A 27,983-nucleotide genomic window follows, 5' to 3' on the forward strand; every position below is an offset into this window, starting at 1 on the left:
GTCTTAGCGTTTGCTATTATTACTAGGCTCTAAGGTATTGATGCCTAAGTTTTAATGGGTACATTTTAAAGAGCATTGGGCTGGATGTCAGGATATCTTAGCTTCAGTCTGATTTCTGCAAATAAAAAGCAGTAACCAGTCATCAAGTTGATTCTGACTCATGGTGACCCCATATGTGTCAGAATAGAACTGTGCTCCATAGAACTTTCAATGGTTGATTTTTCAGAAGTAGATCACTGGGCCTTTCTCCCGAGGTGCCTCTGGGCGAACTTGAACCACTAACCCTTCGATTAGCATTGCTAGCACCACCCTAGGACTCCCTTTGAGTCTTTGAAATCTAATATCCTATAATTCTGTGTTACTTTCTGCCATCTGATATATTGTTGGTGGATTGCTATCAGCTTTTTTTTTTTTTTCTGTCCAGTTAACTATACTTATTTTTTAACAAATAATTTGGGGCTAGACGTTAAAATTGGGGAATGAAGAATAGGGGTAACCAAAAATCAAATTGATAAATGATAAGTACTTCCCATGAGTCACTCACTTGACTAGACACTGTTGGCTATAGGAGATTCGGAGAGTCCCTCACCTTGAGGAACATACAGGGGACAGGAGGTGGGTAGGTAAATAGGCACATTTAATAAAGTATGTTAAGCGCTAAGAGAAGGACCTTGGTGAAAGATAAACATGAAAGGAACTGGTTACACCCAGAAAGGCCCCTCACTCTGTTGTATGCGGCCGGGAAGAACTTCTCTGAGGAGATGATGAGGTAGCATGTGCAGCCGCCCAGCAGGGGAGAGAACCCTGCTTTCTAGGGACTTCAGTTAATTTCAGTGGGAGTGTCAGATAATGGGATGGGTTTGAGACAGAGGTAGAAGTTGACCTGGAACTGTGGCAAGAGATAAAACTGAGGTGTGATTTTCAACGAGCATTTCAAATCCTCTACTCTCAGTTAGAATCAGATTATGCCCAGTGATGGTCATGTATGATTTCCAGCGTAGTGACCCCAAGTGTTCAGAGACGTGTGGATGGTGTTTCAGTATTTCACTTCTTTAGATAGTTTGGTGCTTAGAAAAATGACTCCTTGAGTTAATATGTTTCTTCCTTCCTCAGTTTCTGTAAAACATAGCTATGTACTCTGGAGATCTTAGCCATTCTCTGAGTGAATGGCGTATTTGTTTTCACTTCTTGGCATACATCTGAGGAAGCTTGTTTTTATAATAACCCATACTGCAGACTTCGGGTTGTAGAAGCAAGCTATATAATAATCAATAGAATCTTCAAATGTCTATCCTCTCTCCTCAGAGGCGGAACCAAAACTATAAATGATTTAAAAAAATATTTTATTGTGTTTTTGTGAAAGTTTATACCACAAACTATTTATGATTTTATGCCTTTAACTCATGTAATTCTTACAGTGTTGTAGGACAAGTATGATTATTCTTTTCAGATTAGGTAACTAAGTGTATTAAAGGTAAAATAACTAGTTCAAGTTCACACAACTAATTAATGGCAGAGCTGGAATTTGGAGCTGAGTCTTCCATTTTCCTTCTCCCTCTCTTTTCCTCCTGTTCCTCCCTCATTCATTCTCAGATATTTTCTTCAACTATATGCAAGGATTCGAAGGCACACAACAACAACATTATGCTAAGGTTGGACATACAATGGGCATACAAGAGTCTTTGCCATTTTTCTTTGAGATGAACACACACAATGCCTAGTAAATGCTCAATAATTGTGGAGTTAAAAAAATAGAAATGGCTATTTTACAATTTTGGGGAAAACCGAGGCAAGGAGTTTTGTTTTCAACTGGAAAAAATAAAATTAAATAACCCCTTCCCATTTCACTGTATTTTTCCCCTGCTAAGTAATTTTCTACTGAATACAGCAGGTAAATATAATGTTATTATTAATTATAGTATTGGAGACCTAGTGGCTCAGTGGCTAAGTGTTTGGCTGCTAACCAAAAGATTGGCAGTTCAAATCCACCAGCCTCTCCTTAGAAACCCAATGGGGCAGTTCTACTCTGTCCTGTAGGGCCGCCGTGAGTCCAAATCGAATTAATGGCCACAGCTTTTGTTTGTTTGTTTCTATTAGGTATATTGTACGGGGAAGTGATTGAAGCTGGTACCAGCTGTAGCTTCTTTGGTGTTTCTCCCAAACACAGTTCGGAAACCCAAGAGTGTGGTCTGTAGTCACTAGACATTCCTCAGGGTTTACTAGCTTGCCTGCTTGAGGATTCCTTTCTGACCCTTTTTTTCTTAATGGCAAAGCATCATCTGTTACATTTGGGCCTGTGCCTGAGATTTAATGTGAAAATGCTGCAATTATACCAACATATTGTTACAGCTCTTACATGCTAAGTTTGTGATTATCAGAACTTAATCCTAGAAAGTTTTGAAGAATCCAGTAAGAAAGACCTTTTCTATACCTTCTGTCTCCAATCTCATTCTTTATGTGGTGGTAGGATAGCACAAGGACCTAGAACATGAGACTTTGCTTTGATAAGAGCCAGATTGACTATATGAACTTAGTGTGCTGCTCCTTCCCCACCCCAGTGTACTACACTACAGCCTAAACTTCAGAGTGGAGACTGACTATTAATCTGACGCTCCTGTCTCAACTCAGTGCACCACAGCCTAAACTTCAGAGTGGAGATTGACTATTAATGTGACGCTCCTCCCCTCACCTCAGTGTACCACAGCCTAAACTTCAGAGTGGAGATTGACTATTAATGTGACGCTCCTCTCCTTACCTCAGTGTACCACAACCTAAACTTCAGAGTGGAGACTAACTATTAATATGACGCTCTTCCCCTCACCTCAGTGTACCACAGCCTAAACTTCAGAGGTGGAGATGGACTATTAATATGATGCTCCTCCCCTCACCTCAGTGTACCACGGCCTAAACTTCAGAGTAGAGATTGACTATTAATGTGACGCTCTTCTCCTCACCTCAGTGTACCACAGCCTAAACTTCAGAGGTGGAGATGGACTATTAATATGATGCTCCTCTCCTCACCTCAGTGTACCACAGCCTAAACTTCAGGGTGGAGACTGTTAATGTGACGCTCCTCCCCTCACCTCAGTGCACCACAGCCTAAACTTCAGAGGTGGAGATTGACTATTAATATGAAGCTACTCCCCTCACCTCACTGTACCACAGTCTAAACTTCAGGGTGGAGACTATTAATGTGACGCCTCTTCTCACCTCAGTGTACCACAACCTAAACTTCAGAGGTGGAGACTGACTATTAATGTGATGCTCCTCCCCTCACCTCAGTGTACCACAGCCTAAACTTCAGAGTGGAGACTGACTATTAATGTGATGCTTCTGCCCTCACCTCAGTGTACCACAACCTAAACTTCAGGGTAGAGACTGGCTATTAATGTGATGCTCCTCTCCTCACCTCAGTGTACCACAGCCTGAAGTTCAGAGTGGAGATTGACTATTAATGTGATGCTCCTCTCCTCACCTCAGTGTACCACAGCCTGAACTTCAGAGTGGAGACTGACTACTTATGTGAGGCTTCTCTCCTCACCTCAGTGTACCACAGCCTGAACTTCAGAGTGGAGACTGACTACTTATGTGAGGCTTCTCTCCTCACCTCAGTGTACCACAGCTTGAAGTTCAGAGTGGAGATCGACTATTAATGTGACGCTCCTCCCCTCACCTCAGTGTACCACAGCCTAAACTTCAGAGTGAAGATTGACTATTAATGTGACGCTCCTCTCCTCACACCTCAGTGTACCACAGCCTGAACTTCAGAGTGGAGACTGACTACTTATGTGAAGCTCCTCTCCTCACCCAGTGTACCACAACCTAGACTTCAGAGCGGAGACTGACCATTAAGGGGCTGCTTCTCTCCTCACTATGGAAACCCTGGTGGCATAGTGGTTAAGAGTTTGGCTGCTAACTAAAAAGGTTGGCGGTTCAAAACTACCAGGCAGTCCTTGGAAACCATATGGGGCAGTTCTACTCTGTCCTGTAGGGTCGCTATGAGTCGGAATCGACTCGATGGCAATGGGTTTTTTCGGATTTTTCTCTCCTCACTGCTCAATGTACCACACAGCCTGAACTTCGGAGGTGGAGACTGACTATTAGGGTCATGCTCCTCTCTTCACTCCTCAGTGTACCACAGCCTAAAGTTCAGAGGTACAGACTGACTACTTATGTGACCCTCCTCTCCTCACCTCAGTGTACCACAGCCTAAACTTCACAGGTGGAGATTGACTACTTATATGACGCTCCTCTCCTCACCTCAGGGTACCACAGCCTAAACTTTGGAAGTGGTTACAACCCTTCAGGAGTCTACCACTTGCATTCCTTGTCATGTTTTTGAACATCTTTTAGGGCCTCTAAACACCTTCAGTGGTGGTACCTTCAGATCTGTGACCTCTGAAGACACATTTAAATTCATGAAAGGACAGAGATCACTTGATGTCACATCTTGTGATGAAGAGGACAAGCTGCTTTGAGTGAAAATGAGGTGTAATATGACCCCTACCCATTCCCTTTTTATGGAGTCCCTGAGTGGTGCAAATGGTTAACACACTTGCTGCTAACTAAAAGGTTGAAGGTTCAAGTCTACCTGGAGGCACCTCAGAAAAAAAGTCCTTGTGATCTACTTCTGAAAAATAGCCATTGAAAACCCTATTGAGCACAGTTCTACTCTGACGCACGTGGGGTCGCCATGAGTCAGATTTGTAAAGTGACTGTAGTGGAAATTCTAAAAGAAGCATCAAAAAGTGTTTGGTATAATCTCTTGGGAACAGTTACGGTTTTCCTAGGTAACATTTTTTAATCTAATTTTGAATATATGCTTTGAAAAAAGTAGCCCCCTTAACTTATGGGTACATTGATATCATTATGCCTTTTTTTTGGCTACAGATACGTAATAAATTATTCTATATTATATAATTCCAGCTGTTAAAAAAAAAAAAAAAAACCAAGCCCATTGCCATTGAGTTGATTCCTACTTAACTAGTGACCCTATAGGACAGAGTAGAACTGCTCCCTAGGGTTTCTAAGGCTGTGAATTTTGCAGAAGCCGACTGCTACACCCTTCTCTCATGGAGTGGCTGGTGGTCTCAAACTGCTGACCTTTCAATTGCTTTAACCACTGCACCACCAGGGCTTCTTATTCCAGCTATAGATAAGTATTATTTTCCATCTGAGATGAAATGAACAGAAAGTAGCTAGAAAAAATGGAGCATATGTAAAAGAAAGAAGAGGCGTGAGAGGGAAGTTGTCTCTGTAAAAATGGATAAACCTTTACTACTACACAGTACAGAACACAAAGTCTGCTAATTCAGTGATGGCTTTCTTTCTTTCCCTCTTTCTTTTTTTTTTTATGTCTTAGGATATTTAAAACAAAATACTTCAGATTATTGCCTGCATGTTTTTAATGCTCTGTAATTGTGTATTGAGGCAAATGCCATGATTTTTAAATCACTTAATGTTGAAAAACCATTGGATAAACCTCACTTGGAATGCCCTGTGGGTCATCTCAAGCTATTTGGTTGTGTTAATAAAATTAAAACAATTGGGGGAAATATACAGATGCCTTCAAATGGGCTTTACAATTATGATGTCTGTATGTATGAAAAAGAGGGCAACTCTCAGAACTACATGAATCCAAATGCATCGTTACCATGTGGGAGCGATATGAGTCGGGAGTAAAGATTTGACATATATTTTTTATTTTGCGATGCCACGCTAATTTACATCATTCAGCCCTTTAACTGCCAAACTGTAAAAGTCCATTAAGTGACTGAGAGGAAAGTACAAATTACTCACCGGCACTCTAGGCTGGAGTTTTACACACACCCTGTTATTCTATCCGCCAGCTAGCTGCAAGATTCTATTAAGCAGTAAGTGAGAAAATTATATTGCCTGCAAACTGATTGTACAAAAGACTCTGAAATAACTAATCAGAGCCCAGGACTTTCTGAAAAGCCGCCAGGAGATATTATAAATTGCTCGATCATTCTTGTCAGCCTGGTTTAGAAGCCTCAAGCTTCCATGTTTATTCTGTTCTCTGTGCAGCAGATCTGACTTCCCCAGCTGCTGAAAAAAACTGGGAAAATTCTAGTCGTGTCATCAGTAGCTGCCCAATTCAGTCCCTGGTGCTATCTAACAAATGTGTTCCAGAAAATGGCAAGCTGTAATCCAAGAAAAATCCGTGTCTGCAATGAGAACCCTCTGCTGTGAACAATAGCTTCTGCATCCTCCAGAGTGACTGTCCAGTGTCAACGCTCCAGGGTGCCCACAACTGCTTTTAGAAATATTTTTCTCTAGTTTCCACTTTTAGTGAATTGAAGGAAAGCAAGTACCTCTTTGAGATCCTGTGGTCCTCTGGGAGTAATGCCTTTGAACCATTACCAAAAGAGCTGTAACACTGTTACTCAGGTGCTTGGGACAGCACATTTTTAGGATGAAATGCTTTCCTTCTTGAATAGAAAAAGTACCAGAGAAGGTTTTTCAAGGGCAGAATCTCTGTAGACTCTAACATGGATCAAAGACTTTGTTGGATGGGTGATCATAGCCAACAACAAGGAGCTAAGTAACTCAATGGGAGGGCTTGGAAATTAGGTTTTCCTCCAGCAAATAACTTCTTTAGAATACTGTTGATTTGTTTTTCAAGATATAAACCAGAGTTACTTGGTGAAATCAAGGTTATCATTCATATATGTCAAGACAAATTCATTGAAGCAGAACCTTTGGCTGAAGGATCCCTGGTTCATTGTCAACAATTTCTCTACTCTTAAATTGAAAATGTATCATTTGGGAAAACACTTAGGGTCACTGTACTTTCCTTGCATTCACAGTGAAATCTTTGCACTGTTGTTGTGTTCCCTGTAGTTTTGAGAAGACTCCTTTACCCTCATGTAGTCATTCTTTTTTCACAGCACAGTTCAAACGTTTCCTCCTATGTGAAGAACTTGGTGACTTTCCTAAGCCTGATCTCTGCATGTGTGTGCAGGTGCTCGCTTTCTTTGCATCCAGTGTTACAGTGCTCACTAAGCTGCATTGTTGTTTGTGTACATGTCTTGGCTCCTCCATATGGTTCCCTGGGTGGCAAAAATGGTTTGCAATCAACTGCTAACCTAAAGGGTGGCAGTACAAACCCATCCAACGATGCCATAGAGGAAAGACCTGGTGATCTGCTTCCGTTAAGATTACAGCCAAGAAAACCCTGCGGAGTAGTTCTACTCCGTAACACATGGGGTTTTCATGAGTCGGAATCAACGTGATGGCAATGGGTTTGGTTTGTCTCTTCCATAAGACTTTGGATACCTCATGAACAGGGACCACATGTCTTTATCCCAACCCAGCATGTGATACAAAATTCCAGGCTCATTGGTAAGTTCTGAGGATTTAGCAATGAATAGAATGGAGCCCCTTCTCAAGAGTTCATTCTAAGGTACTATTCTTAAAAATTTCCTTGCCTTTATATTTCTTTGTCATTGACGAATTATAGAATGTAATGATTAGCAAGGAACCTAGAGCACTTCCTAACATGTGATCTAAAACTCTCATGTGGCAATTTGATGAGTTCTCTTCTATTTTTCAAAGAAATTTAAAAATCTTTACTTAAGTGTCTATGGAAGAGTCATTCATAGATTCAGCTCCTATTATATCGCTCCACAGGTTTTCTCCAATTGTGACTCTGCTTCTGAGGGCACATGCTTTGTAAATAGTAAAGGGGTTATAATGGGGTAAAAAATTAAATAGCTCTGCTCTTTTAGTGCCATGTGTCTGCTTCCTCACACTTTATTTTCCCTTTATTCTTATCCCGTTCATATCAGGGTGCACTTTTATTTCCTTTAAAGCTTCTTACGGCTTTTTTCTTTTCTTTTCACTCTTTACTACCCAGGAGACTTTGTGTTTTTTCTTTTTTAGTTTCTCTCTTGATTTCTCTCTCTTTTTTGTCAGACTTTTCCTTTTTTGTCAAAGCTACTTTTCAAGGTTTTGAAAAATTAACTAGCTTTCCTTCTACTTTTTAAAGAAATATTTTATTTTTGGTAAAAATATACACAGCAAAACTCACTCCCATTCGGCAGTTTCTAGACTGATCGTTGACATTGGTTATATTCTTCACTTGGTGCCAACTTTCACATTATTTCTGTTCTAGTTGTTTCGCTCCCAGTTGACTTAAACTCCCTGACCTCCAGCCTTCTCATCTTTACTTCAAAATAGCTGTTGTCCATTTGGTCTTACATAGATTTTTTTTTTAAGAACAGGATACTCCAGGGTGACAATCTTTACTTTTTGAGCTAAACTGTTACTTAGTATAAAGGTGACTCCAGGGGATAGCATCAAGTTTTAAACTTGTAGAGTGGCTTTCCAAGCTTCCTAATGGGATAATTCAGTTCCTCTGCCTCTGTGAATATTACTACATTAAACCAAACCCACTGCCGTCAAGTGGATTCTGACTCACAGCGACCCAAAAGGACAGAGTAGAACTGCCCCATAAGGTTTCCAAGGCTGTGAATCTTTATGGCAGCAGGCTGCCACATCTTTTTCCCACAGAGTGGCTAGTGGGTTCCAACTGCCAACCTTTTGGTTAGCAGCCAAGTGCTTTAACCACTGTGCCACTATGGCTCCTTATTACTAGATTACAGCACTACAATTGATGTTCCTAATGACCTTGGGGCATCAAGAATATATTGAGTTATTATAAGTGTATTATTTTACTTGTTGGAAACCCTGGTGGCATAGTGGTTAAGAGCTACGGCAGCTAAACAAAAGGATGGCAGCTCAGATCCACCAGGGGCTCCTTGGAAACCCTATGGGGTGGTTCTGCTCTGTTCTGTAGGATTGCTATGAGTACTTACATACTATTTTTTGGTGGGGGATTTCTCTGCTGCATAAGAAATGGTCCTTGTCCCCTGGATTCTTCCTATCTGATGGACAATGTGTATGTGAAAAGTTATGACAAAACACTGTATATGATGAGACTCCCTGAAGAGATGTGAGAACCAAGTAATCATTTTCTCCTGGGAGAGTCTGAGAAGTTTTCATGAAAGATAAGAATGGCGTTTGAGTTGAACGTTGAGCCTTGGAAAAAATTTCAAGAAAAGAGGGGCAAGAATAGCTCATGCTCAGAGGGAAGTCTGAAGGACACAGTAGAAAATGAGTCATTTTGGAAAATGTATTTAAGGTAGTAATTGTAATATTGCTAGAAAAGTAGATGAGAGTTAGATTGTGGGAGCATCCTGTTTGCTAGCCCAATATTTTACACTTAATTCAGGAGGCCGTAGGAATCTTTTTTTTTTTTTTTTTCCTATTTAGGATAGAGCCATGATCAAAGCAGTCGTAGGACGAGGAATATGATAGGGTTATGGAGGATGGATTAGAGTGGAGCAGAACGGAGGCAAAAAGCCCAGTTAGGAGATAGCTGCAATAGTCCAGGTGTGAGATCACATGTGCTTAATTTAGGTTCTTGTCAGAAGTGTGCTGATATGAAGGATGGGGATACAATTTTCAGAGGAGAAGAGGGACACATTTGAACAGAAAGATGATTTCACATATATATTTTTGATGATGGGTCATTCAGATAGAAGTTTCCAGCACTGGACCAAATATGTGGGACTAGTGTTCATGCCTCAGTACTGGAGGGTAAACAGAGTATTACTTCATACTGGTTTTTCCAAAATGGAAAGAAATGCTGCTTGGTGAAAAATCTTTTTTTTTCTTTCTGAGGCTGCTGACCAGTCATTGTTCATCCTTGCTAAGAAAGCAAAGGCCTCTGTTTCTTTTCTAGATCAGTAGAGGAAAAGCCATGTAGGGTAGAAGAACCTGGTGGTAAAATACTAATTAACACCTAGAAAATTACTAGCAACACTCTCATGACGCAAAATAAATTTTCATTGATGGTTAGAAAAAGCCAACGCTGAAAAGTGGTTCATCTAAAGTTCAGATTTCAAATCCATTTATTCTCCGCCATCACCTAGTCAGCCTGCTTCCTTTGAGTTGTCCTGGTTTTCTCTGAGTACAGAGCCAATAATATCTCTGAGAAAAAGGTGATAGTATATTTTTCTGTTGATGCAGTTAATATTCTCTTATGTTAAAAAGCATTTTCTCTGATTATTATAAATGCCTGAACTAGAATTCTAATTTAATCAGTTTTGATAGGTGTATCTCAAGTTATCGTCTACAGACTTTTTTTTTTAAGCCATGCTTACCTAACCAGTTCTCAGTAGGTATACGTGGTTAAGTATTACTTCCTGTTGAATTAGCAGTTGCTGAGTAGTTGAGTCTTTGTGCAGTCCTGCAATCCACTAATGTGATATTTAATGAGGAGGCATCAGTCTGGAGAAAGGTAGTCAATATAAATCAGTGTTTACAAAGTGTGATTAACTCTGAAATATTTCATCAATGCTGCGGTCCCAGGCAGCCTCTATGCTAATTACTAGAATCTGCGCCTGTTTCAGGGGACTTGGATGGACCCTGAGTATTGCAAACATGGAGCAGCAAAATTGCAATTATGCTCGGACCGTCCCTGATGACAATTTATGCATTTGGTGTGATGACCTCCCCCTTCCCAAGAGGGCAATAAACAGAACGCATTTTCATTAAGATACTAATGTACTTAATCTCAAGGGGAAAGGGCTAGGAAGTGACGGAAGGCCTCCAAGCACCCTGTGACAGAGCCGATAGGGGAAAGGGCTAGGAAGTGACGGAAGGCCTCCAAGCACCCTGTGACAGAGCTGATAGGGGAAAGAGAGTTTATTTTAAAGGCAGCATCTTTGCAAAGCAGTAGGCAGCCCCAAAGCGCATCTCATGCGTAGCCATTGGCACTAATTCAAAAATTTAAAGTTTGGATCTTCTGGTTACATACTTATTATTTTAAATGTCTAGGTACTACCATGAATGATGTAAAGTTTAATATATATATTAAAAAAAAAACTATAACAATATAACTTCAAAGTAGTTTATTCTTGTTTGTAACATTTCCAAGGAGCTTCAGAGCTTGGAATTAATCGTGCAGATAAAGTAATGCATGTCACCATGATGATGGTGATGACCATCGGTAGGCATTTACCAAGCATAGAGCTGTCTTCTCAGGCTCTGGTCTAAGCATTGTAGCAAGAGTTGTGTCATTTCAATGCCTGCCTTCTAGGCACTTACCAACAAAAAAGAAAAGTAAACCAAACCCGTTGCCATCGAGTCAATTCCAACTCATAGCGATCCTTAGGCTAGAGTACAGCTGCCCCACAGGGTTTCCAAGGAGTGGCTTGTGGATTTGAACTTCTGACCTTTTGACTAACAGCTGAACACTTAACCGCTGTGCCACCAGGGCTCCAGGAGCTTGCCACAGGGCCCCAAATTAGCCTGATGATCGTTTTTCCTGGTGAGGCTTATACTGTCCTTGTCATATAGACGGTGAGCCTAACGCAGCAGACCATTAGTAAACCCAGAGAAATCCAGAATCCATGATACAAAGATCCAGTTTTCAGTTTGTATTTTTATGGAAATAATCTACAGTGAAATTTCCTCTCAGGTCTGAGATGCTGGAAAACTATTACCGTGCACAGCTCTAATAAACATAGTGTTCCAATGGCTCGTTTTTGAACTAATCTTTTGAAGAGTTTCATCATGTATCTTTCCATTGTTCCATGTGTCTTCAGTGGTTGGGGCAGAAGATCCAGCTTCTCTGGAGGTTTGTGGCGTTCCTCACCATCCTATCCCAAGTGGCTTTTTTAGAGCGAGGGCAGTAATGAGTTGGTATTGCCTTTGAGATGTGAATACGTTCCGGGTCTTTTGAATCTAACAGCATCTTTTCTTCAAACTCTGTGTTGTAGGTAATATAGAATACAGCTGCCCTGCCACGAACGAATGTGAAATCACAAAGCGCAGACGCAAATCGTGCCAGGCTTGCCGCTTCATGAAGTGTTTAAAAGTGGGCATGCTGAAAGAAGGTAAGGCACTTTGTCAGTGGCCCCATGCTTTAGGGTGGGGATGGGGTCGGGGCGGGGGGGGTGGGCACAGGGAACTAAACAATTTCAGAGAAAGCAGGAAAAGATGGGGTAATAGTGAGTAGCCTGAGTCTGATGGCAGGATACCCTCTCTTTACACCTGAGCTTTCTGTAACTTTGTGGTTAACTGCTTGGCATCGACAGGGAGGGACAAGGTAGGACGTATCTGATGTGCAGCTAAGCCCACCAGGTATGCTTTACAATTCTGGGCTTTTCACCTTTGCAGGAGGCAAGGAATTAGGGACAACCAAGAGGTCACTGTCATTGTCTTTTGCTTTTCTTCTCATTACTAGGTTCATGCAGAGATTTTTTTTTTTAATATCTTTGGGTTTATAGCATTCTTTGTTTCTTGCCAGTATTACCTTTTGGGCTTACTTCCTATTATAAAGAGCTTGCAACAATGACATTAAAATTGTTTTCTCTCTGCTTCATGAGGGGGGATAACAACCAAAAAACAAAATAATTTAGTACATGTATCCTGTGCTAAGCAAATTGTTTAAGCACATACAGCTAATAAGAAGTAGAGTCAGAAATTGAATCCAGGTAGTAAGATGCCAGAGTCTACTCAATTATTCTACACAAGTCAAGAAATATTTGTAAATTTCAACATGTCTATTCAGCTCAGATTTGGAGATAAATTATTCTTTTCTTCAGGAAGCCTAGCATTCAGATTTTTGTTTGTTTTTTTTTTTTTTTTGCAACGTTAATTTGTTGTTTTTTAAAAAATATGTCTCTTTAATGTAGGTGCTTTTGTACATGTGTATTTTAAATACTGATTTAGATTTTACTTTTTCCTTCTCCACGGAAAAGTCACCAGGGTTTCAAATAAATACGATAATTTTATAAAGTAAGAAAATGAAAATTCAGTAATTGAATTTTGAAAGAAAATTAGATAAATTAAATATTTAACAATTAAAATGATTAAAATTGTATAGAAAAATTGTATAGAGCTTCTGTTAAATCATAGAAATGTACTTTGCTCCTTGGGTCTACCACGTGAGATTGTACAATTGCACATTTCATTGTTACTGGAGACCCCCTATTTTTAGCTCCTAAATCCATATAAACCCAAGTGTTTGTTCACCAAGGACAAAGCAGAACTTTAATTAGGTGTGGCATTACTAGATCTCATAGTTCTTTTGTGGTTGGTTCTTATTCCAAGATGTTCACTGTGAACAATGTTATAGAAAGATGAGTGAACCAGCTTCTAGCTGGGTATGCAGAGTTCATGCTGTACTTCTCTGCCTCTTACCAGAAGCCAGGTGTCTCCCTCCCAACTTGACTAGGAACAAGAAGACCCTCTCAAGTTCTTATTCTCTTCTTCAACTTTGCTCTTCCTTTGGAAAACAGTTATAAACAAACAAATACATAATTAAAGTCTTATGAAAAGATGACCAAAATACATTGTCAAGTAAAAAACAAACAACAATAAAAAAACAAGTTGCCTAGTAGTATGATTAAGTTTATATGGAGAGAGATTAAGAGAGAGGTGGAAGGTAGATACCTGCTGTGATGGTGGATGCCTGGAGAAGTGAAAGGAAGAGTACTTACTGACAGATAACAGTGTTACTCTGATGGATAAAACTGAGAATGAGACCTACTTCTTTCTCGTTTCACTGTATGATCGTTGGCACTGTCAGGATTCTTCACAGTGAACATGTTTTACATTTAGAATCCATTCACTAAATATTTATTAAGGTCTTCCTGTGTGCCAGGTACTGTTATAGTCTCTAGCAATGTAGCAATGAAAAAGACAGATATGGTTGCCCTTACTAGAGAAAACGTACATGAAAGTGCCAAAAGGACAGTTCTGACAAAGAAAAACATAAAAATTAAAAGCTCAGCAATAACAACCCAACCCACATGGCAAAGACTTTTTCTTTTAATTAGGAAGATGGCCGTAGGCTACTTTTCTGAAGTGAAAAACTCGATCTCACTCATTGCCCTTAAACCTGACAGCAGATTAACAAATGAACATATTTCAGAATGTAATGATAAGTGATTGACAGTCGAATTTTGATCTTAATTATATTGCAACCCACTTGAGCTGTAGAGATTTAAACTAAACTTACATTCATTCAGAAAAGCTTAATGAAGGGTTTCAAACTGTTGAAAGCTGAAGAATCTTTTTTTTAGTCAAATCGTTTTTTAAATGTTATAAAAGTAGTAAATCAATGAGCATTTCTAATTGATGTGTTCTGGAGTTGAATTTTATTTAAAAAAAATTAAAGTGCCTGGAGGCAGGCACTCCATTTCCAGGTAGATAGATGTTTTTGATTAGTTTGGTTTTACTACTCTGTTAACTCACTCTTTGCCCACTGCCCGTCATTATCTTCCCCTTCCAGGTTTAGGGAGGAAGTAGAGAAAATAATTTCCCCCAATGTGGTTTTTCATCAGGAGCAATCCTGGAGGGTGGGAAGAGTAACTGAAGAGTGGGAACTGTGTTTAATTAAACATTCTTGGTGAAGTAAATGGGACAGGGCTTATCTATAATTCACACCTCTTTAGTTGCTGTTATCAAGCGTTGAGAGGGTCTGTTTTCAAGGGAATTGCTACTGTTGCTGATATTCTCAAATAATAATTTATTTTTCTTTCACTTCCTTGTGCCCACTTTCATGGCACAATATCAGTTCTCTAAGCCGCCCACCCACCTCAAATAGAAAGGATGAGATGGATATGAGTAAATACGGAATATTCTTTTTCTTTTGTACTTAATGCTGTGAGATATCTCATTACACCCTGCACACAAATTCACAATTACGTTTGGCCATCTCCTTGGGTTTAGACTTGCCTTCCAAGCCTGGAGAGAATGATACTGTCTTAAATATATGGGTGCCGTGCAGTTTGTCAGAGACCATGATGTAGTCAATCTATTCAAACGTAAACCTGTTCAATTGAATTACCAGCCCATAATAAAATTTGCTGCTACAACCCCTGTTTTGACCACAGCAGTCCATATAGGCTGATGCTACAGCAGGTCTGGAAATTGACAGGCAAAATCTATTTAAACAAAAAACATGAGTTCTAGAATCTGAAATGAAATCAGATTTCAGCAGCTTTGATGGGAACCTTCTTTCCTTTAACAGGTATTTTTTATTTCACTAGCCAAATGCCTCTTAGATAGAGTGCCGCCTGAGGGAGATGAAGAGGTTTTCATTAAAAAGGTGGTTTATAGAAAAAGGAGACTTTTAAAAACAGTAATTCTTAGCTTCATTGACTGGCTTCTCTACCAGTTGAGGTTTATCACTTAGGAAAGATACCTGAGTACATGTGAGGTACGAAAGGGAAGCGCTGGCCAATGGGTAAATAATTCCAGTTGTGTCGCATTGATTAACATTGAATTTTTAAAAGTTAGGCCCTTGCATTAGCCAGCACTGTAATTATTTCTGAATGAACTATGCTTTTTAATTTTAACTTTCAAATTAAAAGAAAAAAATCATTACCAGTTGAAGCAAAACAAAACAAAAGCGGTTGTGTCTCTGGAGAAAACAACAAAATTGCACAACATACCAAAGCTTTGTGAAGTTCAGTTAAACAAATGATAGTTGGTTCAAATCCAAGTTGTTGTAACATCTCGCATCCTGACAACAACTCCCCTTCACCTTTCTCTGTGCTATGCCCTGCTAGTAAGCATCACGAACGATGGGCCATCTTTATGCCACACTGTATGTCCAAGAAAACTCATCTATTACCAGATATCTGGTCTGAACATTCCCTTTTCATTTTTTTCCCCCAGGTATTGTTCATTTGAAGGAAAAAACAAAAACTATTTTTTTTTTTAATCAAGGTGCACCTATAAATCTGGTCAAGATTTATTTTTATTTTGATCTCTCTCCTTAGTTATTTAAAGGCTATCGCAGAACATATTGGTTCAGTTCTCTCTCTGTCAGTGGCAAATAGAGACATTTTATGAAAGCAGTTATTATTTTATTTAGGTATAGAATTCACTGATCAAAGATTGGAGAATTTTTATTTATGGGAATGGTGGGTCTCACCTTGGGAACTCAAGTATTTTTTGTTTTACTCTTGCAGGTGATCAGTAGACTCAGGTATACGTGCACGGCATAGCATTCCCCAGCCAGGCCAGCCTGCATGCCCAAGTGTAGCTAAATCAAGGCTGCATGGAGGATTAGCTCAGTGATTTCATGCCAACAAAGGGCACTTCCTACCTTGCTTTCAAGAAATGGTTACTTCACCTTCATAAGCTTTGGTTTCCTCATCTGTAAAATGATGATAATGATAATAGCATTTGCAAATCAATAGTTGCTGCAAAAATCCAATAAAATGCTTCAAGATAAAGGCTTGGGGTACCAGGTGATGTAGAGTTAGAGTAAGGACTAGATCAACATGAGCTTTTGTTGTGGGAGACAGTAAGGAGGCTCAACTACCACCTGGACCTGAAGCAAGTTACATGGACCTGAAGCAAGTCTATAACCTCTCTAAGATTCATTTGCCTCAGCCTCTTTATTTGTAAATATGGGACTGAAGCTAGAGCTTACCTTGCAGGGTTTTGTGAAGACCAACAGAGAGCTACGTAGACACAGGCTCTGGCACATAGTAAACAGGGAATATTATGAGCTAGAATCTGCATATCAGGTTGACTTGCTGAGCCATACCAAATTCACATAAAATTTGCTATCTTTTGGCAATGTCAATGGCTTTAGGGATCTTTTGCAAGCTTTTTCTAGAAATACATCAATAAGGGAAATTTCCTCAGAAATTTCGTGAGGAAGCCTGGTCTCTAATCTCTAACCTTAGGTTAAGGGAAGAGAGTCAACAGTATAAAAAAAGGAGAAATGGTCTTCAACCCAAGCAGAAGTTGTCACCAACAGCAGTACTTTTAATGCTAGTTTAGATTCAGGAATGAAGACTTACTCCTTTGTCTTAAAAGAAAAGGATGAGGCGAAGGAGACTAATACGCCACCAAAAACAAACAAAAAAAGTGACAAATCGCACACATTTTAAAATGTGCAGGGAGAAACATAGGCATTCTATCAACCTCATCAAAAGAAAACAACCCATCATGGTAGAGTTGATTCCAACTCACGGCGGCCCCGTGTGTCAGACTGGAACTGTGCTCCACAGGGTTTTTAATGGCTGTGATCTTTTGGAACTAGACCTCCAGGCCTTTCTTCCAAGGTGTGTCTGAATGGATTCAAACTTCCAACCTTTCTGTTAGCAGCCAAGAGCTTAACTGTTTGTGCCACCCAGGGATACTGCTAGGCTCACAGGCACATTAAATTTTATGGAGGAAATTTTGATATCAGAGTGTAATGGGAGAAAGAATTATAGGACGGAAACAGGTTTTAGTAAACCTCAACAAATGCTAAGCGATCTTCTCCTATGTGTATGGAGAGATATTGTGATTTAGCTTCTATTCTAATTTTTCCACTACCCAGCTCTGTGATATCGGGCAAGTCCATTCAACTTTGGGTCCCCATTTCCATATGTATAGGGGAGCAATTAGCCAACAGTCTTTCTCATCCTTTCTATTCTAAAATGATGTTTGTGAAAAAAATGATATAATGTCTACAGAAACATTATACCAATAAGTGACACAAAGATGTCGTTATGGTGATGATGAGCACAGCAGTGAGATCAGAAATACAATAGGATCTGCGATTTGATCGATGCAGCTAGTGAACTGTACTATTTTGTAAATTCTATTTTAGTTGAATAAGCTTTTTAGATGCTCTTTGCCTTTCTAATAAAGGCAGGAAATACGTTTTTTGTTGTTGTTCGAAGTTAACAGAAGTGAGAGTTGAAAGAACAGTAGAGAAATCAGTAAGTATTTCAATACTTAGAAACAGAAGTGTTGCTTATGTATACTTTGCCTGTGTTTGGAAAATCTTTTCCTCTATATTTCCTCACATTTCCTAACATCTCTTGTCAATATATTGAAATGCCGTCAGTGTAGTTTCATTTCTGTGGGTGTCTGAAATCTCATCACAGATTTCTGTATTGCTACCAGTCAGATTAATTTGAAGTTGTGTTCTTATATTAAAATAGATAGATGGATGGACAGACGGACAGACAGACAGATATAGACAGACACAGAAGAGGAGAAGAGCAAACTTAAGTAATTTTAAATGCCTTCTAAAGACTTCCTCTGGAGAAAAACTAGTCATTAAAAAATACTATAGTTATTCGTTTTATTGGCAATAATGTGTGTGTGTGTGTTTTAATATTTGATCTCCTTAGAGTATGTTTCTGTTAACAGAGGTGCTCAATGTGAGAGACGTATATTTTCCACTTTTTAGGAGTCTAAAAAATACAACCATGAAGATTCCAGGTAGACAGTTTAAACAAGACGGCAGAATGGGGAGCCCTCACTCCTTAATGATGTCAAAAAAAAAATGAAAGCAAAAGTCGGGGAGTGGCATTTGCAATAAGTGGCCATTCAGAGTGGACAGTTCACCTGGTATTATGGCTTCATTAACAACTTAAAACCCCACCCAACAGAGAAAAGTGGGACGCTGGATGTCAGGCTCTCATTACTCAGAGGAGGAACTCAAGGGTCAGAGTTTTAGTGACTTGGCCAAGTCACATTGTGAGAAGTTGAAATGGGGTTAAAAATGCTGTGTGTCGTATTTCCATGCCCATCCTGTGTCTACGTGACTTCAAACTGTGTTGCAGCATTGGCCAAACAAGAGGTCTCTCCCACTCCAGCCTTTCGTCCGTTGCCGACACCTCAGCATAGCAGACCAGCTATGGCCTGGAATATTAATTTGCTCCCTGGAAGAAAGGAGAAAGAATCCTGGGGATTTCAAGGTAGCAGTAGAGTTTATGGATCTAAAAAAAGGGTTTGTGCCTAAAGGCGTTTGTGTAAGAGGTGTTCATAAGGACGGGATGTTTCTTTTGTGTTCTGATCTAAGGAAACCAGGCTTCTCACTTCGGCCTGAACAGGGCCACTGAAAACAGGTACTTGTGAGGCTCAGTCTTTGCAGGGTAACTGAGCAGACTAAAGTATTGGGCTGATAGTAAGTTGGAGAAGCACTTTGTATCAAGAACTGTGGAGGTCAGAATGGCATTACCTAGAGCAGTCGGTTTAGGGCCATTAGTTTTGGTCAAACAGGGTTAACTTGTCTTTGGATAGGTCTGTAGGAAAGAAGTTAACCTAAAAAAGCATGAGGATCTAGAGTGATCTTTTACTTTTCTTCCTTGGTAGATCTCCAGTACATTAAAAAGCTCAGGTTGTCTATGACTCGACAAATAATCATTTTTCCCCCCTAAGAGCTTTATCAGGATATAGTTCATATACCATACAATTCATGTATTTGAGTGTACAATTCAGTGGTTTTTAGTATAATCACAATTATGTGCACCATCATCAATTTTAGAATACTTCTACCACCTCAAAAAGAAACCCCACACTCTAGCTATCACCCCCCATCACTCCACTCTCCACCTGACCACCCCCAACCCTAAACAAGCGTCAATCTACTTTCTGTCTGTATAGACTTCCCTAATCTGAGTTTCCGTATGAATGGACTCATATAGTGTGTTGTCTTTTGTGACTGGCTTCTTTCACTTAGCTTTTTTTTATTTAATATTGTGTTTTAGGTGAAAGTTTACACAGCAAATTAGGTTCCTGTTTAACAATTTTTATCCAACTTGTTCTGTGACATTGGTTACATTTTTCACAATGTGTCAACATTGTTATTATTTCCATTCTTTTTGTTCTTTTTCCATTAATTTAGCTTCCCTAGCCTTTCATCTTTGTTTTAGGGTAAATGTTGACTGTTAGGTCTCATATAGTTGATTATTTAAAGGAGCATAGTATTCAAGGGTGATAGTGTTTTCTTTTATAAGCCAGTCTACTGTTTGGATAAAAGGTGACCATTGGGAATGGCTTCAGTTTCAAGTTCAAATGGTATCTTACTTAGGGCAATAGTCTCAGGGGTTCCTCCAGTAAGTTTGGCCTTTTTTAGGAATTTGAGTTTTGCTCTACTTTTTTCTCCCTTTCTGTCCAGGACCTTCTACTGTGTCCCTGGTCATAACGGTTGGCAGGAATAGCCGGGCACCATCTAGTTCTTCTGGTCTCAGGCTAGAAGAGGCTGTGGTTCATAGTTCTGTGGACTAGTTTCTTCTTTGAGCCTTTGGTTTCCTTCACTCTCTTTTGTTCCAGATGAGTGGAGACCAATAGTTGTATCTTAGATGGCTGCTCGTAAGCTTTTAAGACCCCAGACACTACTCTCCAAACTATGATGTGTAGAGTATTATCTTTATGAACTATATTGTACCAATTGACTGAGGTGTTCCTTGAGACTATGGCCCCAAGCCTTCAAACCCAGTAATCCAGTGCTGTGAGGTGTTTGGTTATGTCTAAGAACTATCTGTAACTTTACCCCCATGTGATTTATTACATATGTGAATATATATGCAGCACATATAAACATTGTATACATATGCCTAAGATACACCTGTACGTGCACCCCCATATACTCATATACATGTATGTACATACATGTCTACCTGTTTAACCACATACATGTATTTTTGGTTATTATTGTTGTTGCAGTGTTGTGTGTTATATAGCATTTACCAAAACTGTCCCTTGTTCTTATGTACTTCTTAGTGTCTTCATCTACCTTGGGCAGTGGTGAAGACCTCTCTCATATTGGGTATTGCCTTTCCCATCACCAAAAATAACAAGTGTGTACTATCTAGAAAGTTATTCCCCTCCTTCTGCTCCCATCCCCAGTAACCACCAAAGAACGTTGCTTTCTGTATATACCTATTATTGTAGTGTCATGTTTTTTAAGTTTTGGTCATGTTTTAGTACTTCCTTCCTTTTTATGAACAAATATTATTCCATTGTATGGCTATACCATATTATTGTTTCTCCATGGGTCCACTGACAGACATTTGTGTTGTTTCCACCTTTTAGCTATTATGAATAATATTGCTGTGAATATTCGTGTACAAGTTTCTGTGTGGACATATGTTTTCATTTCTCTTGTGTATATATACCTAGGGGTGCAGTAGCTGGGTCATGTAGTAATAAGTGTTTAGAAATTTGAGAAACTACCAGGTCATTTCCCGAAGCCACAGTATCATTTTACATTCCAAGTTGCAGCGAATTATGCTCCCGATTTCTGCACATCCTTACCAACACTTGTGATTCGACTTTTGACTTTAGCCATCCTAATGAATGTAAAGTGGTATTTCATTGTGACTTATATTTGTATTTCTCTGATGACTAATGATGTTGGTCGTCTTTTCATGTAGTTATTGGTCGTTTGTATATCTTCTTTGTAGAAATGTTTATTCAATAAATACCCACTTCTTTTTAAATTTCTTTTTTAGTTTTTATTTTGTTGCTGTTGTTGAGAATATATACAGCAAAACTACAATTCAACAGTGTCTACACGTACAATTCAGTGACATTGATTATATTCTTAGAGTTGTGTAACCATTCTGACCCTCCTTTTCAGAGTTGTTCCTCCTCCATTAACAGAAACTCACTGCCCCCTAAGATTTCTTTGTCCATTTTTTAGTTGAGTTATGTCTTCTTATTTTTGATTGTAAGAATTCTTTATATATTTTAGTTACAAGTCCGTTGTTAGATATAAAATTTGCAAATATTTTCTTCCATTCTGTTGGTTGTCTTTTCACTTTCTTGATAGTGTCTTTTGAAATAAAAAATGTTTTAATTTGGATTAAGTCCAATTTGTCTATTTTTTTTTCTTTTGTTGCCGTGCTTTTGGTGTCATAGCTAAGAATCCTTTGCCAAATCCAAGATAATGAAGATTTACCTCTATGCTTTCTCCTAAGAGTTTTGTAGTGTTTGCTCTTATTTAGGTCTTTGATCCATTTTGAGCTAATTTTTGTATGCGGTGTAAAGTAAGGGTTCAGCTTCACTATTTTGCATGTGGTTATCCAGATACCACTTTGAGGTCTAAGGTGTGTCTTACCCAAGCCATGGTGCTTTCAGTTCCCTCATATGCATGCGAAAACTGGACAATGAATAAGGAAGACGGAACAAGAATTGATGCATTTGAATTATTGAATATACCATGAACTCCCAAAAGAATGAACAAATCTGTCTTGGAAGAAGTAAAGCCAGAATGTTCCTTAGAAGCTAGGATGGCGAGACTTTGCCTCACATACTTTGGACATGTTATCAGGAGGGGCCAGTCCCTGGAGGAGGACATCATGATTGGTAAAGTAGACATCGTGATTCCTCAGTGAAAATGAGGGAGACCCTCAACAAGATGGGTTGACACAGTAGCTGCAACAGTAGGCTCAAACATAGCAATGATTATGAGGATGGCGCAGGACGGGGCAATGTTTCATTCTGTTGTACATGGGGTCGCCATGAGTCAGAACTAATTCGATGACACCTAACAGTAATCCAGGTATTCCGTCACCATTTGTTGAAAAGATTGTTTTTCCCCATTGAATGATCTTGGCATTTTTGTTGAAAATCAGTTGACCATTCATATATGGGTTTATTTCTGGATTTCCAATTCTATTTCATTGATCTTTGTGTCTCTTCTTGGGCTAGTACTACATTATCTTGATTATCTTTGCTTTGTAATTTTGGAATCAGGAAATTTGAGGTCTCCAACTATTCTTTTTCAGCATTGTTTCAACTTTTGTAGGTTCACTGAAATTCCATGTGAATTTTAGAATCAACTTGTCAGTTTCCATAAAGAAATCAGCTAGGTTTCTGGTAGGAATTACATTGAATCTGTAGCTCAATTTAAGGAGTGTTATCACCTTAACAATTATGTCTTTCAGTTTAAGATTATCGGATTTCCTTCCGTTTATTTAGTTCTTCTTATTTTATGGTGAGGATCTGGAATCATCTTTTATTTTTCTTCTTCGGTGGATTTCCACGCTCTTAAATGGGTCATGTAATGCTTGCTTTAAATCTGTCTTTTCAGGGACTTGACAAATTATCTTAAATCCATTAAGAACTGCCATTCTCTGTGGGATGAAAAGGACCCCTGTGTCACAGTGGTTAAGGATTTGGCCGCTAACTGCAAGATATACAGTTCGAACCTACCAGTCGCTCCACGGGAGAAAGATGTGGCAGTCTGCTTCTGTAAAGGTTTACAGCCTTGGAATCCCTGTGAGGCAGTTCTACTCTGTCCTTTAGGGTCACTATGAGTCAAAATTGACTCAATGGCAATCTTTTTTTTCTTTTTTTTGTATAGAATGGAATGCCCTTTCTTTTCTCTGATTCATGGATTAATAGGGCTTACTCCGTGGTTAGGAAATCTTTGGCTGGAAAGGATGGTAGGAATATGGAGGTAGTAGCAAGTCCTCTTCTTCCACATTAAAGGAGTCTTTGTCCAGAGGGCCTATTAATTCTGAGCTGTCTCATCATAATCCACAGGGTATATTTCCATTGTTCAGTTTAGAGAAAGCAATGTGTGTGTATGTGTGGGTACATACAGGTATATGAGAGAGAGTACCAGTTACACATTTATTCATTTAGCCGCCATTACATCTTTCCCATCAGTTGTTTTGTTTCTTGGGAGCCATGGTCCCAGAGCCCCCAGGATGTAAAGAAAAATGATCCCAGAACTGTTTTGTTAAAACCACAGCTTGCATCTTGTTTTATATATGGCAATGGGAACTCAGAGATCCGTCTTCTGGGTTTACCCTATCAGCAGGTGTGGCAAAGAGCAACTTGCTTGTGTAATTACCCTTCTGTCACACATCTTCTGTTTTAATAAAATGCTCATTTAAAGGGTGTAGCATTTCCCAGGTGGGTTCTCTTTAAAAAATATAAAGCTACCCAGGCCATTTAGTAATTAGCAAATTTGTTTTCTCTTACTTAAAGAGCCTGGTTAGTATAATCGTTTCTAACAGAATATCTTTTGTAAAAACCTCTGAAGAAGACATTGCCAAGGTGATTTTTTTTTTATTCCTCAAGTCTAATATCATTATGCTGCCAAGTTGAAAACAGAAATTATTGGTAGGGAAATGTGGGTTCCTACTGCCTTCAAAAAGCAGAACAAAGAAAAGAAGAAAGCTTTAATGGTATTCAGGGAAAATATTTCTGTGTTAAATGACAGTTAATAGAACCACATTGACCTCCCTGGTATTTCTTGCACTCTCTGTTGTAATATTATCCTAAGAATCTCCCTCATTAATGCAGAGTATTAAACAAAAACTCCCAAGTTATAAGCAATAGCAAAGAGCATCTTCTTTGTAAGGTTTGTCTTGACACTAAGCCATTTGCAAATGTCTTTAAGTTGCCACAAAAAGTTATTTCATGTACAGATACTGCCTTACCAGATGGCGATTTTTGTTTTACATTTAGTTGATATGGAGCTTGAATAATCTGTCTCAAAATGGTTAGCAGAGATTTTGAAGATAAGACTAATAACACGCATTCTTGAGAGCTGAGTATGCATTAGGCTACACACTACGTGCTTTAGTTGCATTTTTATTTTTTTTTTTAATTCTTACACTGACCCCCAGGGGCAGATATTTCCCCATCATTTCTGAGTTTCAAAAACTGAAGCTCGGAGACAGATTATGGTACTTGCCAAAGTCCTCCCAGTTCAGGATGGTGTCTAGATTTGATAGCAGGCATTCCAAGTCGTCTGTCTTTGCTCTGCATTTGTTTAACATAGTTTTTCTCTGTGAACCTTAGGAATATCCAGGAATATATCTACCTTGGGGTCCTTCAGAAGCTGTTTCATATCAAAAGATTATTATATGAAAGCCTTGGGTATTATGAGACATTGCACTCTTAAAACGTTGCTCAAGAAAACATTTTTTGGTTTGTTTGTTTTTGAGCCAGGGCTCACTTCAGTGCTTTGGGTTCTCCATTTAATGTCCAGGAGTAGAATGAACTGTGTGGGAAGGCAGTAAGTTTCCCATCCCTACGGGAGATGCTGTAGGGAACAAGTTTCAGTGTCATACGAAGATTACACTAGAATATCTTTCATGGTGACTTCCAACGCTGAAATTCTTGAGATCCCAACATCAACTTTGGAATAAATTGACAGTTATAAACTGTGTGAATAAACACCAGCAACATTCAAGCTGTTCAGTTCATGGGAACTCTCCTTTACAGTGTTTTTGTCAGTGTGTGACTTCTTATTTAAATCTATGAACTGGAGCATTGGAGCTTAGGGGACATTTTTACATTGTGACATAGTTTTACTCTTTGGCTCAGTTTTTAGAAAGTGAACTTCAGAACAAATTCCTTATAAGTCATGCCTTTGTAGAGAGGGGTGAATTTAATTTACTGACTTCGAGCACCATCTGCCCCAGTTGTTTCAGAGACATGGCCATAGTGTACCACTGGGGTATTATTTTCTTATCCATTTTATAAATGAGGAAACTGAAGTACTAATGATTTAAAGATTTGTCCATGATTCTGTATGTAAACTATGCTGGGCCTTAGACTATAGCATATTTCTTGTGCATGCCTGGTTCTCTGAAACAATTTTTGCATATAGTTTATATATTTTTAAAAAATTGCAATAACATTACAAAAGAAGCAGATAGAATCTCTCATGTGAACTAACTAAATTCAGCGCCAAGAATTATTGAAACTGAATAAAGATGCCCTTCCTGCACTGGCCTCTGAGAGGATAGAGAGAAACACTGAAATCATAGGAAATAGTTCTTTTAGCTCCCTCCCTTCTGCTCTGATTGGAATACTATTAAAAGTTCGTGACTTATTTGATTGTGTGCATTTGTTATTTCCATTTGTGAACTTGAAAATAGGAAGCCAGCATTTATCTAATGTACTCCAAGTTATTATTCTGTTGGGAATATAAAAAATCCCCAATGGATTTAGCCTCAAGGGGGGAAAAACTGTTTCAACGTTTGCTCCTGCCCTGAAGGTCCAGTGAGGTGCTGTAAGTGGCAGTGGGTGGGAGGGGACACCTAAGCCACAAAGGACTCTGTTTGATGTAGAATTTTTCCCACCAGCCTCCAGACAACAGATTTTTTTTTTTTCCTTACCACCAGTGCACACATATTTCAGTGTGGCATTGATGTTTATGACACTGTGCTTAAATATAACGTAAAGAAATTCTGGTATACATTGAATAAGGCCCATTTAATAGATGCTCCATGGCTTTATTTGATTTTTGTCCCATCCCTAACTTATTATTTTTCTTGTTAAGGCTATGCAGAATTCTACTCTGCCCAAAATTTAGCAAGTTATCGTGCACGATTTTGCTTACCGCTAAGTCTGTCTCCATTGAAAGCGAGCACTGGCCGTTTCTTGAGAGATTGTTCTGTGGTTTTGCCTCTTCCTAGCTTAGTAGGTTCAGGAGCCACCAACCAGTTTCCCTAAGGCAAGCTGTCTGCACAGGAACAAGCCAGCTGGCTTGGCCAAGGTTGATCAATGATGAGAGGCAGGCTGGGTTCCAGGTTCACAAAAGCTACTCAGCGGAGAGTAGGTCAGCGGCGTCCCCAAAGCCAATTATCTGGCAGAAGTCTAAGGTGCCTGGTGCTAGCCAAATTCCCTGAGCCTGATGGTACTGGTGGGGAGTCCATCGTTGGGCTTCCTGGCAGACCAGACTTACGTGAACGGCAGATTGTGCTGCTTGAGAGCCAGGGTGGCTTTGTGGCTACTAGAATATCAGGGACCTGCCACTCCCGCTCAGCCTTCCCCAAATCGTCTGCACAGCCCAAGCACACTAATAATAGACCTTCGGGTGTAATGGACCTGAACCGGTTATCCACCTCATACGTTGGTTTTTACCTTACTTTAGCTTAAATGCTTTTTAAAGCTGACATGAATGTGAAGCATGCCATTTAAAGAGGGTGGCATGGAGATGGTTCTGGACGCAGGAAACATTACAGAGGGCCAGGATTCCTACTATTTTAATAGCGCCAGTTCTAAGATACCCTGCTTTTGCATATGACGGTGTGTGATGAAATGGGACCCATGGCAAAATCCAAATGGAGGGTTTCTTAGCAACTGCCCTTTCTCCCAAGACTATGCATATGTATCTAAGGCCACAGTCTTCTTCCCTATTTTAAGTCCATTCTGCATAGACTGCTTAATCATCATCTTAGTAAATCTTGACTATTTGACTAGATTTTTTAGGTGTCTTTGGGATGGTGGCACGTTAAGGAGAAGAATATGTAAAAATTAGGGGATTAGTATGTCCCAGTTTAACTTTATTCTTACTAGTTTCTGTACTAGTTTCCAGTTCCAGCCCAAATGTTGCTCCTTAGGAAGTCATGACCATTTTTCCTGACTACCTCTCAGTTCTCAGCTGTAAAAATAAGGGTTTTCTTGAGGCCATCTGAGTCCTTATTTAGTGGCCTCTCCCTGGACTTTCCAATGAATTTCCCGCAATTAAATTCCTCCCTCACATACAACTTGTAGGAAGCACACTTTTTCCTTCTTCTTCTTCTTTTCTCTATTTCTGTTTCAATGTTGTTGTTAACTGCTGTCCAGTAGGGCTCCCAACTCATGGTGATCCCATGCACAGCAGGATGAAATTCTACTTGGTCCTGCGCTGTCCCCATGATCAGTTGCAGAGTGGACTGTTGTGATCTATAGAGTTTTCATTGACTGATTTCTGAAAATAGGCCCTTCCTAGTCCACCTTAGTCTGGAAGCTCCACTGAAACCTGGTCAGCATCATAGCAACACAGTAAGTCTCCACGACAGACGGATGATATTTCCTCCAAAAGTCAAGTTTCTCCCCAACTCCACTGGGTTGCCATTTGGTTAATTCCTAAGTTTGTGAACTCTGAAATTACCCTCTCCCTACCCCCACCTCCCATGGATTCACCTCTTTTCAGACATTTATTTCCATACCTGTTAAGTCTATTCAGTGTCAACATTATCATAATCATTAGTACATTTGAAGCCAATTAACTGGAAATTACTATGACCTTAGCCAGTTTTAGGTTACTGTCAGTTCATGCATAATTTGGAAATATTTGGGAGGAAAGTGGATCTTTGTCTTATGGTCTAATCTGTGTCAGTATTTCTGTCTGCTTCTCCAGAAACACTTTTTCATTGTAACTCCTAGAATTGGAGCCAGGTCATCCCTCC

At 39.4% G+C, this 27,983-nt stretch overlaps 1 protein-coding gene across 2 annotated transcripts in view; it reads left to right on the plus strand.

Annotated features, from left to right (window-relative positions):
- Window positions 1–27,983, plus strand: part of ESRRG (estrogen related receptor gamma) — a 244,082-nt gene that overhangs the window by 60,259 nt on the left and 155,840 nt on the right. For both annotated transcript variants that reach the window (XM_010599408.3, XM_023538694.2), the window contains one exon: window positions 11,811–11,927. In XM_010599408.3, coding sequence (XP_010597710.1) covers window positions 11,811–11,927 — 117 coding nt within the window. The remainder of the gene's footprint in view (window positions 1–11,810; window positions 11,928–27,983) is intronic.

The sequence above is a fragment of the Loxodonta africana genome, chromosome 25, assembly GCF_030014295.1.
Source record: "Loxodonta africana isolate mLoxAfr1 chromosome 25, mLoxAfr1.hap2, whole genome shotgun sequence".
In the NCBI taxonomy this organism is placed as follows: domain Eukaryota; kingdom Metazoa; phylum Chordata; class Mammalia; order Proboscidea; family Elephantidae; genus Loxodonta; species Loxodonta africana.